At 43.4% G+C, this 23,037-nt stretch overlaps 1 protein-coding gene and 1 non-coding gene across 3 annotated transcripts; one reads left to right on the forward strand and one right to left on the reverse strand.

Annotated features, from left to right (window-relative positions):
- Window positions 1-750: 750 nt before the first annotated feature.
- NCR3LG1 (natural killer cell cytotoxicity receptor 3 ligand 1) lies at window positions 751-21,962 on the reverse strand. Of its 2 annotated transcripts, none has more exons than XM_045066167.1 (5): window positions 21,685-21,962; window positions 17,192-17,539; window positions 5,826-6,140; window positions 4,178-4,272; window positions 751-2,276 (listed from the first exon to the last, which is right to left on the reverse strand). In XM_045066167.1, exons 1-5 carry the CDS (start codon window positions 21,758-21,760, stop codon window positions 2,124-2,126), a joined length of 987 nt encoding a protein of 328 aa, XP_044922102.1. In that variant the 5' UTR covers window positions 21,761-21,962; the 3' UTR covers window positions 751-2,123. The 2 variants fall into 2 exon arrangements, with proteins under 2 accessions (XP_044922102.1, XP_004752128.1); XM_004752071.3 differs by having other exon boundaries at window positions 4,178-4,287.
- LOC123387806 lies at window positions 19,913-20,043 on the forward strand. Its single transcript, XR_006602294.1, has one exon. It is a non-coding gene; the product is annotated as a small nucleolar RNA SNORA72 (small nucleolar RNA).
- Window positions 21,963-23,037: the final 1,075 nt, after the last annotated feature.

Below are 23,037 nucleotides of genomic sequence, written 5' to 3' on the forward strand. Positions count from 1 at the left end.
TCTTTGATTTTCAGTAAAGATGTGAACAGGGCTTCTCTGCCCCACAAAGATCCTGAAATACAACTGCACATTACCTGATAACTACATTCAGAACCACACTGTAACTTACCCATGACTAAGACCTGGCCTGAGACTTCCCACAGCCTTGTCAACCTCTGTCCTGAATGAGGTGCCCATGCACAGATCCAATTAGGAATAGCATCACCCACCTTGGTTCAGTTACAGAAAATGAGGAAATGATCAAACACGCCAACCAACAGAACTGTCCCCTAAGAACAGACAAGAACAGTATAGAGTGAGCCTATCCTCTAGATGGAAGGATCCAGCTTATCTTTCACACCCCAACCCCACCCTGGATCTTCCTTGGCAGTATGGATCAAAAATCCAAGCTCTACTCTTCACTAGCCATGAGAATGAATAACTCAAAAAATAACTCAGAGATATTAAGTTAAAAGTGCAGCTATATATTTATTCTTTTTTTTTACGATTTTTTTTTTAGATTTTAAATTTTTTTTTAATATTTTATTTATTTGTTTGATAGTGAGAAAGAGAGAGAGAGAGCACACACACAAGTAGGGGGAGCAGCAGGCAGAGGGAAAAGCAGGCCCTCTGCTGAGCAGGGAGCCCGATGCGGGGCTCGATCCCAGGACCCTGGAATCATGACCCGAGCCGAAGGCAGACACTTAACGACTGAGCCACCCAGGCGCCCCTTTTTTTTAGATTTTAAAGTAGGCAGAGAAGCAGCAGAGAGAGAGGAGGAAGCAGGCTCCCTGCTGAGTAGAGAGCCCAATGTGGGGCTTGATCCCAGGACCCTGGGATCATGACCTGAGCCGAAGGCAGAGGCTTTAACCCACTGAGCCACCTAGGCGCCCCATACATTTATTCTTCTATTAGCATGAATACGTGGATCTCATTAAATTAAGAAGTAGAATGTGAAAGGAAACAGTTCACAGTCTAGAAATAGTAAGTGTAACTTTGGAGGGACATACAGTAGATCAGTTTCAGGTGTATAACATGATCCAGTAGTTGTATATATTCCAAAATATCACCACGATAAGTCTAGTTAACATCTGTCGCTATACATAGTTATAAAAATATTTTCTTCTCAAAAAGTTTTTCCAAACTTTTTAAAGATTTACTCTTAGTAACTTTCAAATATGCATTACAGTACTATTAACTATAGGCACCATGGTGTACGTTACATCCCCACAATTTATGACCAGAAATTTGCACCTTTTGACCACCACCTTCACCCATTTCATCCACCCCACTCCATTCCTGGCACCCACCCTTGTGCTCTCTCTTATCTGTGAGCTTGGGTTTTTGGTTTTGTTTTGATCTCACCATATGTGAGATCATATGGTATTTGTCTTTCTCTGTCTGACTTATTTAATTTAGTATTATACCTTCAAGTTCCATCCGTATGGGTCCAAATAACAAGGCTTCATTCTTTTTTTATGGATGAATAAAACTTCATTTTATATATATATATATATATATATATATATATACATATACATATATATGTGTGTGTGTGTGTGTAAACATATATATCTCACATTTTCTTTATCCATTCATCCATCAGTAACACTTGTTTTCATATCTCGGTTATTATAAATAATGCTTCAGTGAACATAGGGGTGTACATATCTTTTAGAGTTAGTGTTTTCATTTTTTTCAGGTAAATACCCAAAAATCGAATTACTGGATCACATGGTAGTTCTATTTTTAATTTCTTGAGGAACTTCCATTCTGTTTTCCATAGTAGCTACCAGCAATTTATATTCCAATCAATATAGTGCACTAGGGATCCTTTTTCTCCACATCCTTGCCAACACCTGTTGTTTCCTGTCTTTTTGATACAAGCTATTCTAACAGGGGTGAGGTAGTAGCTAATTGTGGTTTTTATTGCCCTGATGAGTGGTGATATTGAGCACCTTTTCATGTGTCTGTTGGCCGTCTGTATGTCTTCTTTGGAAAGCACTGCTTTCTTTTTCTTGGATAAGCTGATTGGCAGGAGGCCACCAAGAAAGCAGCTTGAACAGTCTGTTCCTGAGTAAGTTACCTAAGGCATTGGGGAAAGTAATTTCGGTTACAGATGCATTCACTGAGAAACCTTGTTGTTACTGCTGTTTCTGTGTAAGAACTTCCAATGTTCTTTCAGTGGTTACGCCATTGGAATAAGCCACAAATACATTATTCCTTCTTGTGTCAATTTGAGTGTTCTGAGAACAAGCTTTCAAGACGGAGAATAAGGAATATCTTCCGGATGGCACCTGTAAAAGATAAAGGAGAGAGGGCACCTGAGTATTCAGGCAAAGCCTTTAGACCACGATACAGGTGTAATATCTATAAAGGGAGGAAGAAGGAAGGACTGGGTAGCAAGAGCCCCAGACTCCAATGTAAGTATGAGAAAGTCTCAGGAAAGCTACAAAGACACCTGCATTTCTTAGCTCTTTTCTGGGGCTTCCCAGGGAAAGCATGGCCTTGGCTCTAATACTGAGGCAGGTCACAGCTGGAGCATGCTGGCTGAGTATGCACCAGAGCAGGCTCTCTCTCTAAAGGGTCTCAGCAGCACATTTCCAGAGCAACCACACTTTCTAGTCAAAACTCAACTGCCTGAGGAACTGTATCAGTTAGATTTTGCTGTGTAAAACCCAGCCTAAAACACAGTGTGGCTTTGAAAAAGAAAAAAATGTATTTCTCATGCACTGTGAGTTGGCTCTGCTGAGTGGGAGTTATGGGCCATCATGTGATCTAGACTGGCCTTTCCAGCACAACTAGTGCTGGTGTCACTCGGCCCCCAATAGACAGAACTTGGATGCATTCTCCTCTTATTAATATCAGGAGCACCAAAGAAAGCAAGTGGAAGAACACAAGTTCTTTTGAGACCTAGATTTAGAACTGGCACTCTTTCACATTGGCCTCATTCTGCAGACCAAAGCAAGCCACAGGGTTGAGCCCCAAGTTCAGGGACAGCCCATCACTGGAGGACACTACAAAATTACCTAGCAAAAGACATGGATGTGAGTAAGAGTGAAGGCTTAGAGCCAAGACTGCAAACCACCATAGAATCCAGGCTAATCACAATGGCTTGAGTCTCTTTTTCAAAAAATATCACTGCCAAATGTGAGGTTATCATGATAGCCACTGGATTATCAGAAGCCAGGGGAAGGCAAGAAATAGAACCTTCACAAGTATCGCAAGAACATTGAAAAACATTTTATCTAGTTGTCTCATTGGCCTAGGTCCCATCAGAAGAATAAATCCCATGAATCAGCTGGTGAACTTTTAAATAAATAAATAGCCTTTTCTTAATTAACCGATTATTAACCTTTTCCTAAGGCATTTATCATGAGATGCATTAGCTACTGCACAGGTTCTGCCTTGGCAGGTCCATAAATAACTGAGGGCAGTTTTGTTAGGTAGAACAATTTTAACCAACATGCTTACACTCGTCTCTCAGGCCTCTACAGTTTGAGTTGTGTTGTTTGCTATTTGGGAAATAGTGAGGGATAAACACATTTGAAAACGTGTTTTAGTTTGGAAACACTTAGGGAGGGTTAGAAATCCCTGGTTAAATCAAGGAAATCTGGTGATAAGTTACCCTATTGAGCTACTGACAAAATACGAGCACCTGGCAGAAAGATTTCATACATCAGAGCCACGGTATCTGCATGTGGGAGCAGCAGAGCAGCCCATATATGGTTCAAAAACCTGGTCTGAACCGATAAGGTCATGTCTGAGACACAGGGAAACAGGTATATAAGGAAGACGCAGAAGGGATTTATGCTGCATCTCCCCAGAGTCATAAACCACCACATGGAGATCAGAAAAGGAAAAGCCACACACTGGGCACTTGGGTGGCTTAGTCTGTTAAATATCTGCCTTTGGCTTGAGTCAGGATCTCCGGGACCTGGGATTGAGCCCCGCATCGGGCTCTCTGCTCAGCACGGAATCTGCTTCTCTCCCTGCTTGTGTTCTCTCTCCAATAAATAAGATCTTTAAAAAACAAAAAGAAAGAAAGAGAAAGCCATCCACCACAAACACTCACCACGCTTAGAATACCCCCATATCAATCCTAAGAACTCCTCGACAGGGTCCCCTGCCAATAATCTCTGAACTCCCAAAGCCAACTCCAAAACACAGGGCTAAATTTTACTTTGGAACTACTTACCCATTTCCACAATACAATCAGTAGTACAATTACGAAGGCTATTCCCAAACAGGGGAATACAACGTACTTCAGAGTAAAAGCTGTCTTCTCAGATTCTGTCTTCTCAGATTCTGCAGAGAGAAAGAGGAAAATAACATTAAGGAAATAACCTCCTGGCCAGAGCCAGAGGCCATACAACCACTGCTAGGATTTGTGGTTGTATCTCATTTTCCTGGTTCTTGTGACCCTCTGCCACATGTCACCCTCCTTGGCACCCTCCATTCCTATCACACATACCTCAACATCAAACAGCGTGTTCAGCACTTGCCAGAAGATGCTGGAATATCAAACATCACATACCACTCACACATGCCATGCGACGTGTAAAGCTTCCAAACTACTACACCATCTTGCCGCAATACAGTGGATATGCGTGTCCCTCAAAATTCATACACTGAAATCCTAGTGCCCAGTGTGATGGTATTAGGAGACAGGGTTGGGGGAGGTGCTTAGGTCAGGAGCGTTGAGCCCTTGTGAATGTATTTAGTGCCCTTATACTAGAGGCCCCAGAGAGATCCCTCATTCCTTCCACCATGTGAGCATACAATAAGAAGTCTGCAGCCCAGAAGAGGGTCCTCACCCAACCATGCTGGCACAACGACCACAAACTTTCATTTCAGCCTCCGGAACTGTGAAAGATAAAGTTCTGTTTTTAAGCCACCCAATCTGTGGCAAATTGTTACAGCAGCCTGAATGGACTAAAACATACATATAACGCAGGAAACCCCCTCATACCATACACACAAAGCATATTTCAATTTCGTACTCCCCATGCCCCCACACATACTCTGCACACATTTCTTCATACACACACAACCACCCACACACATTTTTAGCCCTTACTTCTAAAAACAATTCCTCTCTCCCTCTAGGACCATCCTGGATACCCAGACTACATCCCCCAGAAGCCTGGTCAGACCCTGCCTTCTTCACCCCTCTTAGCTCCAGGCAGATGCAGTAGACCAGCAGGGTCATACCCACCCAGGACCATACCCATGACCTTGGAAGCCAAGATATGAACTCCAATGGACCTCATCCCACGAGCAAGAGGGATTCTATAGTGACCTGTAGATCTTGAGCTTATGATCCCATGTCCTTGGGGAAAGTCCTGGGCATCTGCAGGACCATCTTACTATGGCTCCCCATCTTGGGCACAACCCATAGGACAGAACTACGGGTTTAGCCTCTACCAGCCACCAGTTTGCAGTGATCTGGGGGCCTGAGCAGAAGACTTGCTGGCAGGGCAGAGTCCCTGGCCCCTGATAAACTGTTATCTTCAGACATGGATAGGATCCTGTCCCCTCCCTCCTTGTCGCTAGCAAGTTTCACACTCTAAGCCATATAGACCACCCAGATCACTTAAATTGCCATGAACTGAAAGGAGCCCTGTTTCCATCTGAGGACTATTGTCACCACTCTCCATCAACCAGACCATCTGCCCTGCCTTAAAGACCTAGTCCAGACTGCTGACTCTGGGGCTAAGTTATGCCAGACCAAACTTTCTATCTTTCCCACTATCCCCGTCTTCCCCAAGACTGCCTGGGAACAAAAATTTATGTTATCCAACCTCAAGGTAAAGAGCAGGAGAAATGTTCAGGAGGCTTCTTACCTATAACAGTCAAGGTGAAGTTGAGCCTCTGGTAGGTAGGCAAGGATTTATGCCATATCACACACTGGTAGATGGTCATATTGTCTTCCAGAGAGGGCTTCAGCCTCAAGAAACTAGTGACATTCTTATTGTCGGTGGTATAATTAGTGAAGACGCCCTCAGAAACCTCCACATACTGGGGATCCTTCTGGGTCCACTTTTTCCACGTAATGGTAATGTTCAAGGGGTAGAACCTACTTGCCATACACGAAATAAGTTGTTCTTCATTTTCTTTCATGATGGCTTGCTCTGGAAACAAGCTGGGGACTGGGTAAGCTGCCAAGAGAGAGAAGTCATGTTTCAAGGGCAAGTAGGGACTAGTTTATTTTCAGCCTAATGCCTGACCCACAGCAAGCAAGCCTTCAGGAAAGGTAAGCATACTGAATGGGATTCTGCTTAGGCTAAATATTCTGGATATGTTGGTTTCACTGTCAGCTGATATGCTGTGGTCCCCTACTCTCATAGCAATTTTATAGAGCAGAGTTTCTTAAGCTACTTTATATCATACATAAACACCTTTGAGAATCTGAGGAAAGCCCTGGAAAACCATTGTGGTAGAGACTGCTAACAACCAATTTCCATTCTTCCATGACATACCCCAGTTAAAGCTACATCTCTCAACCTCCGCATAGCCATGTGAACTTAGGGCCTCGTCATTCAGAGGTAATCAGAAATAATGATAGCAACTTTCAGGAAGTATCCTTAAATAACAAGGATGCCTTAAAGAAAAGGACTGCGCCCTACTCTCCTCTCCCCCTTCCTCCTTCCTGCAGAATGGCTGGAATAGTGCTTGACGGCTAGAGAAGGAAAAGCCACTTCCAAACATAAGGTGGCAGCTACGTGTGGAGAATAGCAAAATAATAAGATAAAAGGATCCTAGGTCACCTATAGTCACAGAACTGCCATAGCCGCCTTGTGTTAGCTACACTTGTGTAAAAGACAATAAACTACCTTTTTTGAAAAGCCATTGTTGACTTCTGGTTTTCCTTCTGACATGTAAAGACCCTGAAAGCCATAACAAGAAAAGAGCTGAGCTGAACAAATGATAAACCAACAAGTTTTCATAGATCTATGAGAGAATGAAGGTGACAGGGCACCCCAAAAGCTAAAGACAGACAGACCGAGAGAATCACAACCAAAATCGTGTCACCTTGAGCAGATGCCAGAGCCATAATCCAGTAGAGGCACATAAGCAGCGACTCTCACCAACTGCTAAAGGATGAGGATGGACTGATCGCTGTGGGCCCAGTCTCACGGGGATCACCACACTTTCATGCATTTTACTTCCAGGAAACCCACACTGGTTCTCACAGTGAAGATTCATCACAGTGAAGATTCAAGAAAAATCCCCTTCTATTTTCAGGGGAGAGGAAAAGTAGCTAAAAGTATACCCAGTGCATTAACCACATAAAGGATGCTCAAGAGAAAAGACTTTGCCAGAGCCTTCTAAGATGGGTAAAGGATGATTAGCCAACTCGAGCCTGCTCTAGCCTTCTGGTCTCACCTACAAAAGCTTCTGAAGGTCACAGCCTAGGGGCTCAGAGCTCAAATTCAAGATTGAGATTTAATGGTAAGATTGACTGCTTCCTTTCTGCAACCCTTTGTCACCTCAGCAACAGGGCTCCGGGTGATAATATTAGATGAAAACTGAGAGGGATGCAAGGCACACTCTGTTTAAAGAGGGAAACTCTTAAGAAAACAGGTTGCCAGTAATGAGGACCTGCCAGTTCTGATGGGAAATTCTTACAAGGAGCCTCTTAAAAATGCATCTTGTGTGGAAAATGTGTAGAGTATAAGAATGTACAGTTTTTGTCCCAGTTTATTTCCGCATTTACTGGATGCATTTATGGAAGGCACATAGGTCTGTGAAAGAAAGCAGAAAGAAATCACAAAAGCAATAAAGAGAGCTCAGATAATGGGGTTTATGCCAAGTACAGACAAGGATCCTGCATATCTCAAAGACCCAAAGTTTGTAACATCAAGTATCAGCAGTAAATTATATGTTTTATCATCAATAAACATATTTTTTAATAAAAAAAAAAAAGGAGGGGGAGACAAAAAGAAAAGCAAAGAACAAGTATACCGAGTAGAATGGTACATAATAATCCTGATAGGTCCCCCCAAAAATGGGTCCTTGATTAAAGGAGTGAGACTGATATAAAGCGAAGGTCAAGCAAAGCTTTATTCCGTACCAAGCATCAAGAATCAGACCGAACGTTCGGGGCCACGCCTCTTATAAGAGAGGATGAACCTTCTCTGTTTCACAGACTATCTTTTAAGGGCAAAGGCCATGTGGTTGGGCCTGGCCGTGCACAGGTGGCCAATAAAATTGTAATACACAGAGAAAGATGCACAGTGATGCTAGGTGACCAAATGAATTACAATTTACCCTATAGTAGACATTTGACCTAGCCAATCACCTTGGTTAGAACTGGCACCCAAAAGGCTCCCAAAGGGTGGGGCCCATACTTCTTGGTAGCTGGGGAGACAGTATGCAACAACCCACTGATCATATGTCTCCACCTGGCCTGACCCACCCTTGTATCTTGGCTTTGTTACCTGGGGCTGGTTTCCAGGACTTTTTTTAAGTAAGTCCCTGGGGGAAGGGGAGCAGGGACAGTTTAAGGGTTAAACAACAAGGTTATTGTTTAACCTGGATGGAAGTCTCTGGCTAAATAGGTCCTTACAATCCAACTGTATGATAAGGGAACAGAAAGCAACCTGAGGACAAAGCAGAAGCTGACACCCCACAATCCTCCCTTCATGGGGAATGTGTCACATTCCTCAGGCACTTCTGGCTGCCCTAATATTCAGGAAAGGAAAAACTAAAAATAGAGATCACAATCCTACAAGACATGAGTCTCCTGCAGTTTACAAATATCTTGTGGACTACAAGAGCAAAACATTTCCTTTTTTTTTTTTTTAATGTTTTATTTATTTATTTGAGAGACAGTGAGAGAGCATAGAGGCAGACGAACAGGGAGAAGCAGACCCCTCCTGAGCAGAGAGCCCCATTCTAGGCTCGGTCCCAGGACCCTGAGATCATGACCTGAGTCAAAAGCAGATGCTTAACGGACTGAGCCACCCAGGCTCTCTGAGAACAGTGCATTTCTAATCAATAACCTAGCTTCTAGAAGGAAATGTAGATACAACTAAATGTCCTTATAATCTGCAGCCCATTGAGAGATACCTGAAGTGGGCAGAGTATAATGTTCCTCTGGCAAATTCCCAACTATCTTCATGTTTATGCGTGCTAGAAGGAGAAACATCTTAACTTGACAATGGCAAGGCCTCTGGTATCCTGTGAATTTTCTTTAACATATAAAAGATCTTTCTTGAAACCTCCCTTTTTCCTTACCTCCCTCAACCCCATGGTTTATAATCAGCCGCTACTCAGTAGCCCTTTCTGCCCACAGGTATTGTCCCCATGCTTTAATAACCCACCATTTTACACCAAAGATGCTTCAAGAATTCTTTCTTGGTCACTGGCTCCAGACCTCAACCCATCGAACCTCATCTATATTCCAAAACCACATCATATATACATAATCACTTTATTTTTTTTTAAGATTTTATTTATTTATTTGACAGACAGAGATCACAAGTAGGCAGAGAGGCAGGCAGAGAGAGAGAGAGAGAGGAGGAAGCAGGCTCCCCACAGAGCAAAGAGCCCAATGTGGGGCTCGATCCCAGGATCCTGGGATCATGACCCAAGCCCAAGGCAGAGGCTTTAACCCACTGAGCCACCCAGGCATCCCTACATAATCACTTTAAATGAATGGTCTAAACATATCAAGACAGAGACGGGGGGAGGGGGATGCTGCGGCAGGAACTGGACACCTGGGTGGCTCAGTCAGTTGAGCGGCTGCCTTTCTGCTCAGGTCATGATTCCAGGGTCCAGGGATCAAACCCCAAATATCTGCTCAGCAGGACATCTGCTTCTCCCATTCCCTCTGCACCTCCCCTCCCCTCCACTTGGCTCTCTCTCTCTCTCTCTCTCACTCACTCAAATAAATAAAATCTTTAAAAGAAAAAAAAAAGAATGTCAAAATACATGAGGCAAAACCTGAAAGAACTACAAGGAGAAACAGACAAGTCCATAATTATAGTTGGAGATTTTGAGACTCATCTTTTGTCAACAGAAAGACCAGCAGGCAGAAGAGTAGTAAGAAAATAGTGGAAAGGAACATTACCACCAATCACCTGGATCAAATTATCAACAGGATACTCTACCCAACAGCAGTATATACATTCTTCCCAAGCTCACATGGAACATTCACCAAGATGAAGTGCCTTCTAGCTCACAGAACACATCTTTAACGTTTTTAAAGAATAGGAATCAGGCAGAATATGTTCTCAGACCACAAGAGAGTTAAACTAGACATCAATAAGCAAAAGGATAACTGGAAAAATTCCAAATTCCTTGGAGAATAAATCACTTCTATTCTAAATAATATATGGGTCAAAGAAAAAGTCTCAAGAGAAATTTTAAAATATTTTGAACTAAATGAAGTTAAAATGAAAATACCACTCATGAAAATTTGTGGGTGCAACAAGAGAAATAGAGGAAATGTATAGTACTGAATACAAATTTTATTAAAGAGGAAAGCTGTCTTAATTAATAAGCTTCAACTTCAGAAGCTAGATGAGGAAGAGCCACTTAAGCTTAAAACAAGCAGAAGAAATGAAATAACAAAAATTAGAGCAGAAATCAGTGAAGTTGAAACCAATGGAGAAAATAAATGAAACCAAAAACTGGTGCTTTGAAATGATTACTAAAATTGATAAGCTTCTGGGTAAATTAAGGAAAAAAGAGAGAAGACAAAAATTACTAATATCATAAATGAAAGAGGGATCATTACTGATACTATGAAAAAAAGAGTAACAAAGAAATATTATGAGCAACATTGAACCCACATATTTGATAACTTAAATATAATGGACCAATTCCTTGAAAGACACAAATTACCGAGATTCACACAAGAAAAAATAGGGAAGTTGATGGGGTGCCTAGGTGGTTCACTCAGATGGTTAAGTGTCTGCCTTCAGCTCAGGGAGTGATCCCAGGGTCCCGGGATCCACTTCTGTATTGAGCTCCCTGCTCAGCAGGGATCTTGCTTCTTCTTGCCTCTGCCCCTCTCTCTATCATGAATAAATCAATAAAGAAAGAAAAAATAGATGATTTGAATAGGCCTGCATCTATTAAAGAAACTGAATCAATAATTAATAACCTTCAAAAAAAGAAAGCACCAGGCCCAGATGGTTCCAATGGTGAATTCTATCATTTAAATTAATTATGATACCAATTTTTTACAATTTCATCTAGCAACTAGAAGCAGAGGGAATACAGCCCAACTCATTCTATGACCCCAGTAATACACTAATACCAAAATCAGATATAAAGGCATTACAAAAAAGGAAAACTACAGACCAATATCTCTCATTACACTGAATGCAAAAATCCTCAACAAAAAATTAACAAATTGAATCTAACAATGTATAAAAATAATTATACTCTACAACTGAAAGGGACTTAATCCAGGTATTCGAGACTGGTTCATCATTCAGAAGTCAATTAATATAATCCATGACATCAATGGACTACAGAAGAAAAGTTATATGAGCATATCAATTACGTGGAAAAAGCAACTGGCAAAATCCAACACCCACTCATGTTAAAAACTCTCAGCAAAATAGGAATAAGGGGAATTTTCTCAACTTGAAAAAGAGCATCTACAGAAAACCTACAGCTAACATTGTACTTAATGGTGAGAAACTAAAGATAGGACCAAAGCAAGAATATCTCCTCAAACCAAGCCTATTCAGTACCATGTGGAAATCCTAGCTAGTATAATAGGACAAGAAAAGGAAATAAAATATACACAGGTTAAGAAGAAAAATGAAACTGTCTTTGTTCTTGGACACATGATTTATATAGAAAACTCCCAAAGACTTGACCAGAAAAAAAAAAAAAATTAAATGCTATAACTAGTAAGTGATTACAACAGGCTATAAGGACACAAGGATAATATATAAAAGTCAATTGCTTTCTAATATACCAGCAGTAAATAATTAGAACTTCAAATTAAAAACCCAATACTATTTACATTAGGTGCCCCCACTCCCCCACAAAAAAGGAAATACTTACATTTAAATCTAACAAAATAGGCACAGAATCTATATGAAGAAGGCTACAAAACTCTAGTTAATAAAATCAAAGATCTAAATAAATGAAGAGTTCGTCTCTGTTCATGGATAAGAAGAATCAATATTGTTAAGATGTCAATTCTTCCCACCTTGACCTATAGATTCAATGAAATCATAAGCCCAGAAAGTGTTTTGTGGATATTGACTAACTCAAGTTTATGTACACAGGCAAAAAAGGCCTAGGACAGCTAACACAATAGTTAAGAACAACAAAATTGGAGGACTAACACAACCTGACTTAAGGACTTACTATAAAGCTACAGTAATCAAGACAATGTGGTAAAAGACAAATAGACCAATGGAACAGAATAGAGAGCCCAGAAACTGACCCACACAAATGTATTCATTTGTGATCTTTGACAAAGGAGCAAAGGCAATTCACTGCAGATAAGGCAATTTTCAACAAAAATGCTGGAACAATTGGACATCCATATATGTAAAGTTTGAACACAGAATCTAGACATACAACTTACACTTTTCACAAACACTGACTCAAAATAGATCATAGACCTAAACACGATGAACTTTTATTTATTTATTTACTTGTTTGTTTATTTATTTATGCTTTTATTTTAAATAGGTTGATGTCCAGCATGGAGCCCAACATGGGGCTTGAACTCTGAGATCAAGACCTGAGAAGATGGAGATTAAGAATCAGTTGCTAAACTGACTGAGACACCCAGCTGCCCCTCATGATGAGTTTTTAGATACAATGCCAAAATCAGGCTCCATGACAGAAAAAATTGGTGAGTTGGACTTTATTGAAATTTAGAACTTCTGCTCTGCAAAATATACTGTTCAGAAAAATGAAAACACAGGCCATAGACTGGGAAGAAATATTTGCAAAACTCATATCTGATAAAGAACTTGTATCTAAAACATACAGAAGACTCAAAAAAATAAGATAAAATATACATTAGACTCTTAAAACTCAACAATAAGAAATCAAAGAACCCAACTGAAAAATGGACAAATGATCTAAACCAATTATCTTTCAAAAGAAGACACACAGGTAAAAAATAACAAAACAAACAAACAAAAACAAATGGAAAGATCCTCACAGCCTATGTCACGAGGGAATTGCAAATCAAAACAACAGATGAGATATCACTACACACCTATTAGAATGGTTAAAATATAGGGGCACCTGGGTGGCTCAGTGGGTTAAGCCTCTGCCTTTGCTCAGGTCATGATCTCAGAGTCCTGGGATCGAGCCCTGCATTAGGATCTCTGCTCGGTGGGGAGCCTGCTTTCCCCAATCTCTCTGCTTGCCTCTCTGCCTACTTGTGATCTCTCTCTCTCTGTCAAATAAATAAATAAAAATCTTTTTTAAAATGGCTAAAATATAAAAAATTAACAATACCAAATGTTGACAAGGATACAGAACTACGGAACTTTCTTTCATTGCTGGTAGGGATGCAAAATGATATAGTCATTCTGGAAGAACTGGCAGCTTCTTACAAGTTATACACAGTCTTAACATATGATCCAGCAATCACACTCCTAGGTATTTACCCAATTAAGAGGAAAAATAATGTAAATACAAAACCTACACCTGTATGTTTATGGCAGCTTTATTCCATACTGCTAAAAATTGGAAGCAATCAAGATGTTTTTCCATAGGTGAATGGATAAACGAACTAGGTATATCTATACAATGGAATGTTACTCAGTGATGTAGTAACATTGATGTTACAACAGTGATGCAGATTTTTTTGGTGGCTTGAGACACAGAGGTATCTTTTTGTTTAAGGTTTATTTATTTATTTTGAGAAAAGAGAGAGAGAGAGAACATTTGAGTGGAAGGTAGGGGCAGAGGGAGAGGGAGAGAGAGAATCTCAAGCAGAATCCTTGCTAAATGTAGGGCCTGATGCAGGGCTCAATCTCAGGACCCTGAGATTATGACCTGAGCTGAAACCAAGAGTCAGACACTTAACTAACTGAGCTACCCAGTTACTCAGGGACACAAAGGGACCTTAAATGTCTATTACTAAGTGAAGGAAGCCAGTCTGAAAAGGCTACATATTGGATGATTCCAATTCCAATTATATCACATTCTAGAAAAAGCAAAACAATGGAGCATCTTGTAGTGCCAGAAAGAAAGGAAGTACCTAAAGCAAAAAAAAAAAAAAAAAAAAAAAAACACCCACAATGATGAGGGTGTGTCAAAAAGACACAGAGTCAACTGAAAATACTCCCAATGGCCAAAGGTGGAAGAATTTGAGCAACAAAATAAATTGTGTTAAATTATAACCCAACATATAAAATTATTATCCTGAGTCCATCCTGATATAAATAAATGATCAAATAGATTAATAAGTGGGGGAGAGAAGACAAATCTCTTGTGCAGAAGAATTCCAAATAAATTATGTAGCTACTCTACCCTAAAGGGCTAGAGTAGAGTGGGCTGCACAGAGTGACTTCCTTTCAAAGAGTATAGCAGGACAAGGAAGGGGAGAAAAGTACCTTTATGGTGGAGAAACCAGGCAAATACTACTTAAGCTAAATGATTTAAGGTCAATACCAAGAATCATAAATCGTTCAATTAGATGGGATGCGATGGAAATGGCACTTTCCCTCTATGATCTTCCTCTTCCAAAACCATAACTCCTGTGAATTATGAGAATAACAGCAGAGAAATGCCAATAGAGTGACATCCGATGATATACCTGACCACTACTCCTCAGAAGGTCAACGTTGTCAAAAACAAGAAAAGTCTGAGAAATTGTCAGTCAAGAGGAGCCTAAGGACACATGAAAACTAAATGCAATGTCGTATTCTGGATGGGATTTTGGAATAGAAAAAGGTCACTAGATTAAAAACCAAGGAAATCTGAATAAATTATGAACTGTAATTAATAAAAATTATCAATATTGGTTCATTATTTATAACAAATATTCCATACTAATGCAAGATGTTAATAATAAGGGAAGTTAGGGCAGAAATGGGAGTAATATGAAAACTCTGTACTGTCTTTATAATTTTTCTGTAAATCTAAAACTATTCTGGGATGCCTGGGTGGTTCGGTCAGTTAAGCATCTGCCTTTGGATCAGGTCATGATCCCAGTGTTCTGGAATTGAGTCCCGCATTGGGCTCCTTGCTCAGTGGGAGCCTGCTTCTCCCTCTGCCTGCCACTCCCCTTGCTTGTGCTTTCTCTCTCTCTGACAAATAAATAAATAAAATCTTAAAAAGAAAAAATAAATAAAACTATTCTTAAAATATAAAGTCTGCTAATTTTTTTTAAGCTTTAATTAATTTATTTGACAGAGATCACAAGTAGGCAGAGAGACAGGCAGGGGTGGGGGAAGCCGGCTCCCTGCTGAGCAGTGAGCCTGATGCAGGTCTCGATTCCAGGACCCTGGGATCGTGACCTGAGCCAAAGGCAGAGGCTTAACCCACTGAGCCACCCAGGTGCCCCTAAAGTCTGTTAATTTTTAAAAAATACTTTTATTTTGGGTGCCTGTGTGGCTCAGTTGGTTAAGCATCCCACTCCTGATTTCAGCTCAGGTCACAATCTCAAGAGTCTTGAGTTCAAGCCCCATGTCAGGCTCCACATTAAGCAGGGAGTCTGCTTGAGATTCTCTCTCTCCCTCTCCATCTGCCCCTCCTCACACCCCATGCACACATGTGTTTTCTCTCAAATAAATAAATAAATCTAACAAAATAAAATACTTCTATCTTAAGCTTTCTGTTATCTGCAGAGGGAATTAATCCTAATTTATTACCCCCATCACCCACATTAATATGTATAAAATATTAAAAGTCCAAAGTACAATATTGGGGGGCTCATAGACACTGGCCCTTTTTTATAGGCTGAATGTGGCTTCTTAAAATTCATATACTGAACTCCTAATTGCTGTCCCTCAGAATGTGACTACATTTGGAAATAGGGTCTTTTTTAAGGTAATTAAGGTTAAAATGGGGACATTAGCTTGGGCCTTAATCTAATAGGACTGTTCTCCTTATAAGAAGAAAAGAGTGGACACACGTGCACAGAGGAAAGTATATGTGAAGACGACACAGGGAGAAGATGCCTATCTACAAGCCAAGCAAAAAGGCCTCGGGGGAAACAACAACCTTACTGATACCCTGATCTCAGACTACTAGACTGCAGAATTGTGAGAAAATAAATTTCTGTTATTTAAGCCACCCAGTGGCTTGATTTTGTTACAGCAACTCTAGCACATGACTATGCCCCTCAAAGCTCATCTACGTGTTATCAGACCCATCATAAAAAAGAAAAGTAAAGCTCAAAGGGGTGTTCGAAAGATAGTGTTGCTGTTGCTGCAAGTCTTCACTGGGCACGCACCTCACAACAGTACCCAGCTGGGCACTGTAGTTGTAATGTATTTATTCATACATTAGTTAATGGAATCCTAAGTTCCGAGACAGGTATGATTTATCAACCCATTTTGTACAGGGGAAAATTCAGACCCCAAAATGTTAAATGGCTGGCCCAATCACCCAATTCGGAAATAGCAAAGCTAAAACAGGATACAGATCTATGGAACCAAACTCCAGCATCTCTCTCCTTTCCCAGCTACCTTTCAGAGACACCTCTTCAGTGAACACGTACTGTCCACATACTAAGTGAATTATATCATAATTAATATAGCTATCTTTGGGGCGCCTGGGTGGCTCAGTGGGTTGAGCCTCTGCCTTCAGCTCAGGTCATGATCTCAGGGTCCTGGAATCAAGCCCTGCATCAGGCTCTCTGCTCAGCAGGGAGTCTTCTTCCCCCTCTCTCTCTGCCTCTCTGCCTACTTATGGTCTCTGTCTGTCAAATAAATAAATAAAATCTTAAAAATATATATATATAGCTATCTTTCACTGGGCATTTATAATGGGCCAAGCACTATGCTGTGCTACTTGCATTTTTCATAGACTCTTCCCCACAATAAATCTCCTAGATAGGTATTCTTACATTTGTTCAGAAGGAGGTTCTATGTGATTAAGTACTTGCCCAAAGTTGTCCAGCTGTCCATGGAAGCCCAGGACTCAAACCCATGTCTGTCTGACTCACTGGTCCATGCTCCAAGCCTCTGCTCCGTTTGGCCCACAGCTCCACCTCAAGCCTCAGCACCATGGCAACCTCAGGGCCCTGCCTCCAGGCACTCACCCACAATCTCCAGCTGGATGGTTTTCACTGCTTTGTTAGGGGTCATCACCACCTCACATCGGTACTCTCCTGCTTCCTCCAGCCGGATGTCTGGCAGCTTCAGGGAGGCATCCCCTCTTTCCAGCTTCGATAGAGACACAGAGGCTCCAGGTCGTGTTATCATTCGGTTGCCTCCAAAATACTGAAACACTGTAACTTCTGTTGTTGACATATGATGCTTCCTAAACCAGGTGACACCCATAAGCGTGATGTTCAGGGGGCTGTCACTCGGGACTTTGCAGACAATAGTGACATTGTCATTCAGGAACACCGTCTGAGTCTCCCTTGCCATTTCCACTTGCAGAAACCCTGTGACAATAAGAGAACTTTGTTATGGGGGACCTTTGAAAAAACATAGGTATGGTACTCTCAAACAGGTGCCACGTAATTGGAAACAAATTCCTTCTTTTGTGGGAGAGAGGGTGTCTCGGAGAGGCTCCTTAGTTCATAGCCCCACATTAATCTATGTAAGATCCTTCAACTTTATTCTTCTTTTTTCAAGTTTGTTTTTGTTATTCTGTATCCCTTACAATTTCATAGGAATTTTAAGAATTAGTTTATCAATTTCTACAAAGAAGTCTACTGAGATTCTAATAGGAATCGCATTGACTCTTTAAATCAATTTGGGGAGTACTGTCATTTTTTTTTAATTAAAGATTTTTATTTATTTATTTGACAGACAGAGATCACAAGCAGGCAGAGAGGCAGGCAGAGAGAGAGAGAGAGGAGGAAGCAGGCTCCCTGCAGAGCAGACAGCCCGATGTGGGGCTCGATCCTAGGAACCAGGGATCATGACCTGAGCCGAAGGCAGAGGCTATAACCCACTGAGCCACCCAGGCTCCCCGGGAGTACTGTCATCTTAACAGTGTTGTCTTCTAATCCATGAATCTGTTTTTCGGATACTGTATGGACTGAATGTTTGTATCCCTCCAAAATTCCTACGTTGAGGCCTAATGTCCAGTGCAATGGTATTTGGAGATAGGGCCTTTGAGAGGTAATTAGATCATGAGGGTCGAGCCCTCATGAATGGGCTTAGTATCCTTATTAGAGACATGATAGATCTCTTTCTCAGCACCAGAGGACACAGTAAGAAGGTATTCCTCCAGAAGCCAGAAAAGAGGCCCCCTCTCCAGGAACCAATTAGCACCTAGATCTTGAACTTCTCAGCCTCCAGAACTGTGAGAAATAAATCTCTGTTGTTGAAGCTGTAAGGGCCTGCCCCTCCCAGAGGAACTTGCTTGTGGACCCCGGATGTAGGGGTGGGGCAGGCCAGGTGGAGATCTCCAATCGGTGAGGCATGTGTATATCCACGAGGGTGAATTGAGATCCGATTGGCCACCTGTATAGGGGTGGGGCTCAACCAAGCGCATAAAGGTTGCTGTGGGAGGCTAGCCGAGAGGAGGAGAGGTTTTACTGGAGCAGAAGAAGAGTCGGTGGGAGCGTTAGAGTCGATGGGAGCGAAGAGTCGGCGGAGTGGAGGAGCTGTAACAGCTTTTGTAAGAGCTATAACCCGCCGCGAGCGGTCCCACCACCGGCGGTCCCTGTACCGACAGCCCCCAGCCGCAGCCTCCAGCCGACGGCGGTCCCGCCTCTGGCGGCCCCGAGCCGCCACCTGGAGCCTCCAGCCGCCTGCAGCTTCCAGCCGCCTGCGGCCCCGCCTCCAGCGGTCCTGCCTTCAGCGGAGGCCCTGAGCAGCCGCCTGCAGCTTCAAACCGCCTGAGGCCCCGCCTCTGGCGGCCCCGAACCACCTGCAGCCTTCAGCCGTGTGCAGCTCCCAGCAGCCCCGAGCTGCCCAGACACCAGCGGTCCAGCTGTCAGCGGTCCCTCGACGCCTGCGGCCCTGAGACTCCAGTGGTCCAGCGGCCCTGCGGTCAACGGTCCCAAGATACCAGTGGCCCAGCAGTCCAGTGGTCAGCGGTCCCCACACCTGCAGCCCCTAGACGTCAGCAGTGCCGAGACACCAGCAGTCCAGCGGTCCAGTGGTCAGCGGTCCTGACGCCTGCAGCCCCTGGATTCCAGCGGTCCCGAGAGGCCAATGGCCCTGAGATGCCAATGGCCCCTAGCCACCAGCAGCCTTGCCGCAAAATGCCTCGCCACCCCGAGCCACGAGCGGCCTTGTCCGCAGTGGTGGCTTCCTCTGGGTGGCAGCCTTGTCAGAGTGGTATCGTGGCGAGCAGAGTCTGTGTCATCTGGGTTGTCCTTGTCATCGTCGCTGTCTTCGTTGCCTCTTTGACATCGGGAGCGGCCTCCTCCGGGAAGCGGTCTTGTCCAGAATGGCCTCTTCTTGGGAGTGGCCTTGTCCGGGGAGCAACCTCATGGAGCAGCGGCCTCATCTTGGGAGTGGCCTCTTCTTGGGAGCGGCTCCGATCATGGAGCGGCCTCATCTGCGGAGCAGCCTCATCTAGAGCAGCCTCATCCGGAGCGGCCTTCTTGGGAGTGACCTTGTCGGGAACATCCTCCTCGCCTTTTCGTAAGAGATAGCCCTGGCTGGTCAGTTTGATTCTTGATGCTTGGCGCAAAATAAAGTTTTGTTTGACCTTCGCTTTGTATCAGTCTTGTTCCTTTGATCACGGACCCTAACAAAGCCACTCAGTCTAAGGTTTTTGTTAGGGTCACCTAAAAAGATTTCAGACAGGATGTTTTTCCATTTCACTTATTTAGATCCTCTTAAATTATTTTCAACGTCGAATATTCTCACTGTCCTGATTTTGTAATAATCAGAGCAAGCTAAGCATTTGCTATATTAAGATCATGCATGTGTCCCCAGACTTAGTACTTTCCCTAGGCTGCTTTTATCAAAGCTGGCAACGGACTGAGTCTGATTTATGATACATCTTGTGGGGAATGTCTGTGAATCTAGGTATCTGATCATCTTTGAGAAATGACAGCAAAGTTAGTGTAGTAATCTTAAAGATAGACATTGCTAATCTGATGATTACTAGTTGCCATTAAATGAACTATAAAACTAAAAAAAAAAAAAAAAGGTTTATAGTTTTCAGAGTCAAAATGTTATGATTCTTTTGTTAAACTTATACCTAAGTATTTTATCCTTTCTGGTAAATAGAATTGCTTTCTAATTTTATTCCTGGATTGCTCATTACAAGTGTATAGAAATACTATTTTTTTTAAATTTCCATCTCCTCCCCCCATCCCAACAAGCAACCATTCCAAGATGTTTAATCCTTCATGTTTTTGCTCTCCTTACAACTGCCTTGTTTTGTGGGACATCTGGGTGGCTCAGGTCATGACCCCAGCCAGGATCCTGGGATGAGTCCCAGACCAGTCTCCTTGGTCAGTGGGGAGCCTGCTTCTCCCTCTGCCTCCCACTCACCCTGCTCTCTCTCTCAACAAATAAATAAAATCAATTAAAACATTTATTTATTTGACAGAGAGAGAGGGAGAGAGAGTGTGTGAGCACAAGTAGGGGGAATAGCAGGCAGAGGGAGAAGCAGGCTCCCCGTGGAGCAAGGAGCCCACCACAGAGTTCCATCCCAGGACCCCGGGATCATGACCTGAGTGGAAGGCAGGTGCTTACCTGACTGAGCCACCCAGGTGCCCCTAAAACCCTAAAAAACAAACAAACAAAAAAACAAAAAAACCTCCTCCAATAGGGTATTTCTTTAAAAAAAAAATTTAAAAAACTGCCTTGTTTTGTTTCTCAAACTTATGAAAATAGTATGAAGTTAGATGTTAATGCTTCCCCTCTTGGCACTGTTTCAAACCCTCTCTCATTGATATGTGTACAGCTAGTCCATTGGTTGAGGTTAGTGACCAGCTCTTCATATGCGAATCCACCTTTGGCTCATCCATAGCCTTAGTGATGGACACCCCAGGGTCTCCTAAATGCCCACATCCCCACCCATCCAGCCACCACCACTTGGCACAGCCCCGCCCATTGTTAAGATATCATGTGATATCTTACGGTTTTTACTTCTATGACTAGCAGTGAGTTTTAAAGATCTCTTCACGTGCCTTTCTGCCTTTGGTTTCCTGTTCGATAATTAAACCTCCATCATTGCCCCCACCACCACCAAAAAGTACAAGAGGACGTTTGAATGTCCCCACGAGGGTGAAACACTCCCTCACACTCTCGGGAAGGCTCCCTTCAGTAAAGTGCTCTACTCCCTTCATTCGGTAAAGTGATATATTCCCTCGGGAGCACCGGGCAGTACTTCCCTTACTTCCACCCCACCCCCCACCCTTAACTCGTTTTTCTTCTCCGTGCCAGCCCCCAAAGTGACCAAAAAGCGGCCGAGAAAAGTACAGAGCATTCCGGGCCCCGAATCAGAGGAGGTACCCAGTCTCCGGCTCGTACAGGAGCCCCCTCGGGGCCCAGCAGCCATCACTAAAAATTGAATGAGTAAAGGGCGGCCGCGGCCTTCAGATGGGACCCCGGCTGCAGCGGCCGGGAGAGGAGCGCAGCCATCACCCCTCCTCCGGCGCCCCGGGCTTACCTGCGCTGGGTGGCCAGCTCGACAGGACCAGGAGGAGGGGCGCTGGCCCGAGTAGGAGCAGCCACAGGAGCGCCATGCATGACCACCGCCCGCGGGCCCAGGCGAGCGGTAGAGAGCCAGGGCGTTCACCTGAGGGCTGAAGCGGACTTCCGGGCCTCCGTGTCCCTGGTGGTAGTCGGAGAAGCGAGCGGGATGAGTCGCGCTCACAGCAGGACACCCGGCCCTACCCCTGCGCGATAAGTGCGGGGAGCGCCGGCGGCGCAGGCTGGAAGGGCGGGGCGACTGGGGGTGTGTGGCGAGGGGGGCGGAGGCTGGAAGGGCGGGGCGACTGGGGGTGTGTGGCGAGGGGGGCGGAGGCAGGGAGGCGTCCGAGGCTGGCAAAAGAGGAGCTCCGCGAAGGCCCTGGGGCCTTGGGCCTAGGTCACTTTGTAAACTGAGGCCGGGAGCTGTCAGCAGTTTACGCCCAGGCGGCGCTCCAGCCAAGCGCGGCGGAGGACGGCAGTCATTGCTGGTGAACGGAATGAGGGAAAGCGCCGCGGAGGGAGTCTCTGCTCTCAGGTTACAGCTCGTGTCTCAATCAGCTGAACTTCCCATTCTTGATTTTGGCTTAGGTCACGATCTCAGGGTGGTGAGATTAGCCCCCCCAAGGTTCCCTGCTGAGCGGGGGTCTGAGATTCTCAGACTCCCTCTGCCCCTCCCCTCATCCTGAGCGGACGCCAAGCTCTCTAAAAAAAAAAAAAAAAACAAACAGCAATATATATGCATATGCATATATAGGTAGATAGACGCCTGGGTGGCTCAGTTGGTTAAATGTCTGCCTTTAGCTCAGGTCTTGATCCTGGGGTCAAGGATAGAGTCCCATATCGGGCTCCCTGCTCAGTAGGGAGCCTGCTTCTCCCTCTTCCTGCTTCTCCCCCTGCCTGCCCCTCCCCTGCTTGTGCTTTCTCTCTGACAAATACATAAAATCTTGAAAAAACAAGACAAAAACACACAAAAAAGTCTGTGTGTGTGTGTGTGTGTGTGTGTATGTGTGCATATATATGTATGTACATATATATGTATATATCTTTAAGGATATATGGAGACACACATATATATTATCTTTAAATTTACATTCTGTACTCCCAGAACACTTTAGTCAAACATCAAAAAGCAGCCCTTAATTTCCCTTATGAACCAAAATGTGGCTTCTGACCTCCTTCAGCAAAACCTAAAATGTTCACTCAGTAATCATTATGTTTAACCATCTCCAGAACAGCTTTTAAATCATTTTGAACTACAAAGTTCAGAACACAAGTGGCAGTGCATACTATTATAATAAATGCACACACCTCTTGCCCCAGCATCTTGCAT

This window comes from Mustela putorius, unplaced genomic scaffold (genome assembly GCF_011764305.1).
Source record: "Mustela putorius furo isolate JIRA1106 unplaced genomic scaffold, ASM1176430v1.1 tig00003859_pilon_pilon_pilon, whole genome shotgun sequence".
NCBI classification, from domain to species: Eukaryota; Metazoa; Chordata; class Mammalia; order Carnivora; family Mustelidae; genus Mustela; species Mustela putorius.

What these genes read in the sequence shown, in the direction of transcription:
- NCR3LG1 (XM_004752071.3), bottom strand. Translation starts at nt 21,760, where the DNA reads ATGGCGCTCCTGTGGCTGCTCCTACTCGGGCCAGCGCCCCTCCTCCTG. An exon ending in GAGCTGGCCACCCAGCGCAG is followed by an intron (nt 17,540 to 21,684) that starts GTAAGCCCGGGG and finishes TTATTGTCACAG; the next exon opens with GGTTTCTGCAAGTGGAAATG. An exon ending in CATCCAGCTGGAGATTGTGG is followed by an intron (nt 6,141 to 17,191) that starts GTGAGTGCCTGG and finishes CTCTCTTGGCAG; the next exon opens with CTTACCCAGTCCCCAGCTTG.